Raw genomic sequence first — 8,843 nt, 5'->3', positions numbered from 1 at the left:
CAACTTCGTCACATAGTGACACTTCAGTGTAAAATAGTATGGAGAGTTATTTCACCAGGATAACATTTTACTACTTTTATTTAAAAAAGCCTTGAGATTAGAAGATTCTACCTTGTTTATATTTAGCATTTTTAAATAAAATGGGTATAGATTGACCAGGTGCTTTATGCAATAATCTAAAATGAAATATGCCAGATGGATAAAAGTATCCTTTGGCTAAATAGAGCTTTTACATAGGCTGCTGTAAAAGGGATTAGAGAAACAAATACTAGATCTATGTATGTTTATTATTAGTGCAGCAAGTTTGATCTATATCATTTATGATATAAACATGGAAAGAATCAATCCGGATTGCAACGTAAGACATTACAGCTACAGCCTCAGAAAACTCATGGCATTTATCTCACTGCTTCTCAAAAACAATTCAGAAAACAGCATTGCACACCTGTAGGTGTTTTTCAAATTCACCACCAATGGGGGCACTGATAATAAAACAAAGAGAATCTAAAAATTCTTCTTTCAAATAGTTTCCTCTTAAAATCATTTGCATTTTCAATTTTTTTGACTAGCCTTGCAGCTGATACTTCAGATAATCAGAGAATACAGTCTTCGCACATGATTTACTTTTTAAAAAAGTATTCTGATAGCATAACTTCCAGTGCAGTTTTCCACTAATGCACATTTTAGACATGCAAAACCTATTGACGATCCAAGCTTCCTGTTGGTGTTGTCCCAGTGTAAAATTGAATTGCTTGAGATTTTCCACCACATTGTTTAGGATGTCTTGTGCTCTGCGGGACTAAATCTTGCTTTTACTGAATAGTGTACATGCTGTTACACTCTGGTACTGTAGACTTTACACTCTACAAACCGATTTTCTTCTAAATGGCCTTTAATAATATAAAGGTAACTGTTTGAAAGCAAAACTGATGATTGTTATAAAGCAGGCATTCATACCCGAATTGCCCAATATCTAAAACAAGTATCGGGTCTTGTGCACTACTAGAAGTACCATACATTATACTATAATACATCCATAGGGATTTTTTGCCCTATTTCACCTAATGGTGAGTATGGAATCTACATTCAATGTAGACAGTAAAGAGCAACATGTTCATTGTTTTAAAGCACTGCAACAGCAGAATAAAACAATTCGGGAACTGCTATCCCCATGTCACAGTGTCAACCACTTTGAATGTATTTTTTGATGACTACACACCCATGCCTGAACACTGGGCAAGGCATGTTTTGCAGAAGTGTCCAATTGTTTGTGTGGGGATCATATGTTTCCATGTTTCCCAGCGCAGGTCCTTCACTACTGACGATTCCTCCTGTCGCATAGATTTTCCCATCCAGTACCACCGCACTGTAACACACAATCCATATGAGTGAACTATTCAAGTAATCATCATCATGTCATTCACAAAGCACAAGAATACATTTTCAATTGTCATGCATATAGTAACTCCCTTGCAGCATATGCATATCATGAATACTTAAAAAAAAATTATTGTCACAATACATGACTTATTCTATAATATTGTAAATGCAAAATTATAAGAATGGAATATATTTTCATTGGAAAACATTTTTTTTTTGACTGATCATTCTATTGAAATCCAAAGCACAAAAATGTCACTAAATTGAGAGTGAGAAGCACCTACAGGCAGTTTGATGAAATGAAAAGACAAGTTCCAAAAAAAACTCAGTTGGAATTTGTAGCATTGACGATGCTGATTCAACAGCTCTCTAATACAGAGAAGGGAAGGTGACATTTTCTGGTTGTGAACCAGAAATGGTACTGAATTCAGTATTCAAATGTCAAGACTGCTTCCTCCTGAAGCAGAGCTCTTTTTAAAATGCGTCGCTAATTCTGTCATCATATACGATAATTGGTGCTAGTATTTGCCAAATGTTCTGTTGTGTCATGAACGAAAATTTTAATAAAGCACCTCAATTCCTCTGTGTGGCATTGAAGTGGCTTTGACTTTGAGTTGGGTTGTTGCATAACTAAAGCTGATATGAAGCTGTTTTTTAATTTTATCTGTATTTAAACAAACATTATTAGCATAATTTTCTAACCTGTTCCTCCCAACTAAAAGTGATGCATCTGCTCACACAGTTGTGCAAATAGTGTAGGTTCTATATGAGCAATAACGATGCCACAGGATAAAATTGTCTATTAATACATATATTTTGTGACTACAAACTTTATTTTATATTTATCTCACTTCCACTACAATTAAAGAATTTAAATAATAGATGGCTTTCACTGTAACAGGAAAATTCTAATCAGCTATATGATTAAGTAAAATACATGGTAAAAATATTCTCTTTGAAATGGTGCTTTAATATATTTAGGACCACGACTTCTGGTGGCGGCGATGACGTAGGAAGCCGATTCAAACGGACTTTTCGGCTCTTTTTAGAGCCCAAAACGGAATTTTTTCGACGTCTCCTGATGGGAGAAGGTGTGGTGATCGACTTTCTCCGCATTTCATGACTCGAACTCGGAGTGGAAAGGGGGAAAAAACGGCAGCAGCTCCACAGAAAAAACGGGGGAAGGATTCCAAGATGGCGGCCGGCGGAGCACCAGAGGAGTGGAAGCTGTGGGCGCAGGAGCAGCAAGCTGTTCTCTTGCGCTGTTTTGCAGATTTTAAGGCTGAGGTGCTGAGCTCTCTGCAGGAAACGAATAAAAAGCTTTCGGAGATTCAGACGACCCAGGGTGCTGCCATCCAGGCGTTGCAGGCGCAGGCCGCTGAACGAGAAGAGGAGGCCGTGGTCCTCGTGAGTAAGGTGGAGGGGCACGAGGCACTCCATAAGAAGTGGCAAGACCGCTTCGAGGAGATTGATCACCGCATGAGGCGGAAGAACCTGAGGATCTTGGGCCTTGCGGAGGGGCTGGAGGGGTCGGATCTGACAACCTACGTGGCCACGATGCTGAACTCGCTAGTGGGGGCAGGATGTTTCCATCTGCCCCTGGAGCTGGAGGGAGCCCACAGAGTACTGGCCAGGAGGCCTAAGAAGAACGAACCCCCGCGTGCGGTGCTGGTGAGGTTCCACTGGTTCAGTGATCGGGAGTGTGTGCTGCGCTGGGCCAAGAGGGTGAAGAGCAGCAATTGGGAGAATGGGGTAGTACGGATCTACCAAGATTGGAGTGCGGAGGTGGCTAAGCGGCGACCCGGGTTTAATCGGACGAAGGAGGTGCTCTATAAGAAGAAAATAAAGTTTGGAATGTTGCAGCCTGCGCGCCTGTGGGTAACTTATTTGGAGCAGCATTATTATTTTGATTCCCCGGAGGAGGCGTGGGCCTTTGTGCAGACGGAGAAGCTGGACTCGAACTAGGGGTTGGGGGGGTCGGTTGTAATGCTTTATTGCTGGTTTCTGCTGTTGCTGTGTTTTTTCTGTACTTTTGTAATTTTGATATGGTTATTTATTGGGGTGTTGTTCTGTTTTTTGTTGGGGGGCATTGTATGGGTTTTGTATTTTGCGGGAGGGGTTGGGGGGTTTGTTGTATTCTGTATAGGGTTGGGGGTATGGAGTGGGGCTGGTATTTGGGAGCTGCGTCAGAAGGGTGTGGTGGGGCAGTGCGAAAGCGCGGGCTTTCCTCCGGTTTCCCACGTTGCGGGGCTGGGGGGTGGGATGATGACGGGGCGGGGGCGGGGCCTTAACTGGTTCCTCCCCGCGCTGGAGTGGTGCCTGGAGGAGTGACAGGATGGGGGATGATCCCACTTTGGGAGGGGTCGGGTTTTTGGCGGGAGTTTCCGGGGTCAGCATAAGTTAGCTGACCCACGGAAGTACAATGGAGAACGGTTCGCGGCTAGGAGGGTTCCTAGCCTGGGGGGGAGGGAGGGGGGGAAAGGGGAATACCGGGTTGCTGCTGGCAGGGTCAGGAAGGAGCTGGTGTGGGCCGGGGGGGTCAGAGGTGAGGTGTTGTCGCTGTGGGGACTGGGTCGGACGGGGTCTGCTGGCCTGGGGCGAGCAGTCGACGGGCTATGGCTAGTCAACAGGGGAGAGGGGCGGGATGCCCTCTGATCCGGTTGGTAACCTGGAATGCAAGAGGATTGAATGGGCCGGTGAAGCGGTCTAGGGTACTTGCTCATCTGAGGGGGCTAAAGGCAGATGTGGCAATGCAGGAGACCCACCTGAAGGTGGCAGACCAGGTCCGTCTGAGGAAGGGGTGGGTGGGGCAGGTTTTCCACTCCGGGTTGGATGTGAAGAACCGGGGAGTGGCGATTCTGGTCGGGAAAAATGTGTTGTTTGAGGCATCTGAGGTGGTGGCGGATAAGGGCGGTAGGTTTGTTATGGTAAGGGGTTAGCTACGGGGAGAGAAGGTGTATGCCCCAAATTGGGATGATGCGGGCTTTATGAGGCGCATGCTGGGACGTGTCCTGGATCTAGAGGCGGGAGGTCTGATTATGGGGGGGGACTTCAATACGGTGTTGGATCCTTCACTGGATCGGTCCAGTTCAAGGACGGGTAGGAGGCCGGCGGCGGCCAAGGTGCTGAGGGAGTTTATGGACCTGATGGGAGGGGTGGACCCATGGAGGTTTGTGAGGCCGAGGGCACGGGAGTACTCTTTCTTCTCCCATGTACATAAGGTTTATTCTCGGATAGACTTCTTCGTGGTGAGTAGGGGACTGATTCCGAGAGTGGAGGAGGCCGAATATTCGGCCATTGCAATCTCCGACCACGCTCCGCATTGGATGGAGTTGGAGATGGGGGAGGTGCGGGACCAGCGCCCGTTGTGGCGGTTGGATGTGGGGTTGTTGGCGGAGGAGGAGGTGTGCAGGAGGGTCCGGGCAAGTATTGAGGGGTACCTCGAGGTGAATGATACGGGGGAGGTCTGGGTGGGGATGGTCTGGGAAGCCCTGAAGGCAGTGATTCGTCGGGAGCTGATATCCATCCGGGCACACAGGGAGAGGAGCGAGAGGAGTGAGAGGGATAGACTGGTGGGGAAGATGCTGGAGGTAGATAGGAGGTACGCGGAGGCACCAGAGGAGGGATTGTTGGGGGAGAGGCGCAGCCTACAGGCTAAGTTTGATTTGTTGACCACTAGAAAGGCGGAGGCACAGTGGAGGAAGGCACAAGGGGCAGTGTATGAACATGGTGAAAAGGTGAGTAGGATGCTGGCTCATCAGCTCCGCAAGCGGGATGCGGCTAGGGAAATTGCTGGAGTGAGAGATAAGAGTGGGAATGTGGTGCGGAAAGGGGTAGGGGTGAATGAGGTCTTCAAGGACTTTTACGGGGAACTGTACCGGTCGGAGCCAACGGTGGAGAGGAGGGGAATGGAGAGTTTTCTCGACGGGCTATCTTTCCCGAAGGTGCAGGAGGAGCAGGTGGAGGGGTTGGGGGCGCCGATTGAGCTGGAGGAGCTAGTTAAGGGGATCGGGCAGAAGCAGTCAGGGAAGGCGCCGGGGCCGGATGGGTTCCTGGTGGAGTTTTATAAAAAGTCTGTGGGCCTAGTGGGCCCCTTGCTGGTGCGGACACTTAATGAGGCGTGGGAAGGGGGGACTTTGCCCCCGACGATGTCGCGGGGCTGATTTCTTTAATCTTAAAGAGGGACAAGGACCCCCAGCAGTGTGGTTCATACAGGCCCATATCTCTCCTTAATGTGGATGCCAAGGTGCTGGCAAAGATCCTCGCCACCAGGATAGAGGACTGTGTGCCAGGGGTTGTACACGAGGACCAGACAGGTTTTGTTAAGGGAAGGCAGCTGAACACGAATGTGCGGAGGTTGTTGAATGCCATCATGATGCCGGCGATTGAGGGGGAGGCTGAGATAGTGGTGGCGCTGGATGCGGAGAAGGCCTTCGATAGAGTGGAGTGGGGGTACTTATGGGAGGTGTTGGGGAGGTTTGGATTTGGTGAAGGGTTTATTAGATGGGTGAGGCTGCTATATGAGGCCCCGATGGCATGTGTGGCCATGAATGGGAGGAGGTCGGAGTACTTCCGGCTTTACCGACGGACCAGGCAGGGTTGCCCCCTGTCCCCCTTGTTGTTTGCATTGTCAATTGAGCCGTTGGCGATGGCGTTGAGGGATTCAGGAAGGTGGAGGGGTTTGGTGCGGGGTGGGGAGGAACATAGGGTGTCATTGTATGCCGATGACCTGCTACTGTATGTGGCGGACCCAGTGGGATGGATGCCGGGGGTGATGGAGCTGCTAGCTGAGTTTGGGACCTTTTCAGGCTATAAACTAAATCTGGGCAAGAGTGAGGTGTTTGTGGTGCACCCTGGGGACCAGGAGGAGGGAATCGGTAGACTCCCGCTTAGGAGGGCAGGGGAGAGTTTTAGGTACCTGGGGGTGCAGGTGGCCAGGGACTGGGGGACTCTTCACAAGCATAATTTCACCAGGCTTGTGGATCAGATGGAGGAGGAGTTCAAGAGGCGGGACATGCTGCCATTGTCGTTGACGGGGAGGGTGCAGTCCATCAAAATGACGGTGCTTCCGAGTTCTTGTTCCTCTTTCAGTGCCTGCCCATCTTTATCCCCAGGGCCTTCTTTAGGAGGGTGACTAGCAGTATTTTGAGCTTTGTGTGGGCACATGGGACTCTGAGAGTGAAGAGGGTTTTCCTGGAGCGAGGGAGGGATAGAGGCGGGCAGGCGCTGCCCAACCTTTTGGGGTACTATTGGGCGGCCAATGTGTCAATGGTGCGTAAATGGGTGTTGGAGGGGGGGGGGGTGGAAAAGAATGGAGATGGCATCTTGTAGAGGTACGAGCCTGGGTGCCCTGGTAACGGCGCCGTTGCCGCCCTCTCCTAAGAGGTATACCACGAGCCCGGTGGTGGCAGCGACCCTAAGAATCTGGGGACAGTGGAGACGGCATAGGGGGGAAACAGGGGGCTCGATGGAGGCTCCATTGGGTGGAAATCATCGGTTCATCCCGGGGAACACTGATGGGGGATTTAGCGGGTGGCAAAGGGTGGGCATCAGTAAATTGAGGGACCTGTTTATTGATGGGAGGTTTGTGGGCCTGGGGGAACTGGAAGATAAATTTGAGCTCCCCCAAGGGAACATGTTCAGATACTTGCAGGTAAAGGCGTTTGCTAGGCGACAGGTGGAGGAATTTCCTTTGCTGCCCTCGCGGGGGGCGATGGACAGAGTGCTTTCGGGGGTGTGGGTCGGAGAGGGGAAGGTGGCTGACATTTATAAGGTAATGCAGGAGGTGGAGGAGTCGTCAGTGGAGGAGCTGAAGGCTAAATGGGAGGGGGAACTAGGGGAGCAGATAGAGGATGGGACTTGGGCGGATGCCTTGGAGAGGGTCAACTCTTCCTCTTCACGTGCGAGGCTTAGTCTCATCCAATTTAAGGTGCTGCATCGGGCCCATATGTCTGTGACTCGGATGAGTAGGTTCTTTGGGGGTGAGGACAGATGCACCAGGTGTTCGGGGAGCCCAGCGAATCATGCCCATATGTTCTGGGCATGCCCGGCACCGGAAGAATTCTGGAAGGGGGTGGCGGGGACGGTGTCGAGGGTGGTTGGATCCAGGGTCAAACCAGGTTGGGGACTCGCGATTTGTGAAGTTGTGGCGATGCCTGGAGTGCAGGAGGTGAAAGAGGCCGGTGTTTTAGCCTTTGCGTCCCTAGTAGCCCGGCGGAGGATCTTGATGCAGTGGAAAGATGCGAGGCCCCCAAGTGTGGAGACTTGGATCAGTGACATGGCGGGATTTATAAAATTGGAGAGGGTCAAATTTGCCCTGAGAGGATCAGTACAAGGGTTCTATAAACAGTGGCAGCCTTTTCTGGACTTTCTGGCTCAAAGATAGGTATCTTGGTCAATAGCAGCAGCAACCCGGGGGGGGGGGGGGGGTTTGTAGGGAAACGTCTCAAGGTGCTTCACAGAAGTATGATGAGACAAACATTGACACAAGTCGAGGAGGAGATATTTGGATGGGTGATCACATACTTACTTAGAGCTAGGTATTGAGGTAGTATTATAGGATGAGAGTGAAGTAGAGAGGTTTAAAGAGGGAATTCCAGAGCTTCAGCTTTACTGCTAGGGGCGTGACTGCCAATGTTATTTCAAAGGGATTAGGTTACACAAAAAGCCAGCGTTGGAGGAACTCAGAGTTGTAGGGCTGGAGGATGTTACAGAGTTAGGGTTAAGGCGATGGAGGGATTTGAACACGTGGATGAGCATTTTAAAATCAAGGTGTTGGTTAGCCAGAAGACGATGTAGATCAGTGAGCATGAGGCAATGCTTGAAGACAGCATGATTTTCAAGTTTACAGAAGATGAAAGATGGAAGGCGAATGATCCACAGGACAACATTAGAATAGTGGAATCTGTTGGTAACTGAAATATGGATGAAGATTTCAACAACAGATGTATTGTGAAAAGTTGGAACCAGAAATTGGAAGTAGGCAGTGAGGAAATGAGTTTGAAATTCAGCTTGAATTACTAGGATGTTGAAATTGTTTGTTTCAGCCTGGGACATTACGAGCAAAACTGGAGGGAATATCTCAAACATTGACTACAAGTTTGTAAAGTCAGCTCAAACTGCCGCTCAAAAATTTAACTGAATTGTGATTCACTTAGTGATATTACAACATGTGCAATTCAAACAATTTTTATTAATTTTGGAGCTCCTAAAAATATGAACATTATCCCAAGAGTGACAACTAAATGAAAGATAGCTTTAGATACAATTACATTGCTTCATGTGTAGTCCTACTCATCTTAGAAACCTAAACCACAGAAAACAAATTTGTGCAGGTCTGAAACCGTCAGGCTGGGGTTCCAGAGAGAGTTGGGTTTACAAATAGGTCAATCTGACACCCATCCTGATTATTTGTACCATATTCAACATTATATTGAAGTGGTTCCTGCTTTTGCAATTTAATC

At 48.7% G+C, this 8,843-nt stretch overlaps 1 protein-coding gene across 5 annotated transcripts in view; it reads right to left on the bottom strand.

Moving 5' to 3' along the window:
• Positions 1–268: 268 nt before the first annotated feature.
• The window catches only part of LOC119967520 (kelch-like protein 29), a 499,347-nt gene continuing 490,772 nt past the window's right edge, over positions 269–8,843 (bottom strand). For all 5 annotated transcript variants that reach the window (XM_038800186.1, XM_038800188.1, XM_038800191.1 and 2 more), the window contains one exon: positions 269–1,366. In XM_038800186.1, the coding sequence (XP_038656114.1) occupies positions 1,183–1,366 (184 nt within the window). In that variant the 3' untranslated portion in view covers positions 269–1,182. The remainder of the gene's footprint in view (positions 1,367–8,843) is intronic.

Source organism: Scyliorhinus canicula, chromosome 6 (assembly GCF_902713615.1).
Source record: "Scyliorhinus canicula chromosome 6, sScyCan1.1, whole genome shotgun sequence".
Classification (NCBI taxonomy): domain Eukaryota; kingdom Metazoa; phylum Chordata; class Chondrichthyes; order Carcharhiniformes; family Scyliorhinidae; genus Scyliorhinus; species Scyliorhinus canicula.
Note: the sequence above shows the minus strand (reverse complement) of the source record. Positions and strands in the feature narration are given on the sequence as shown.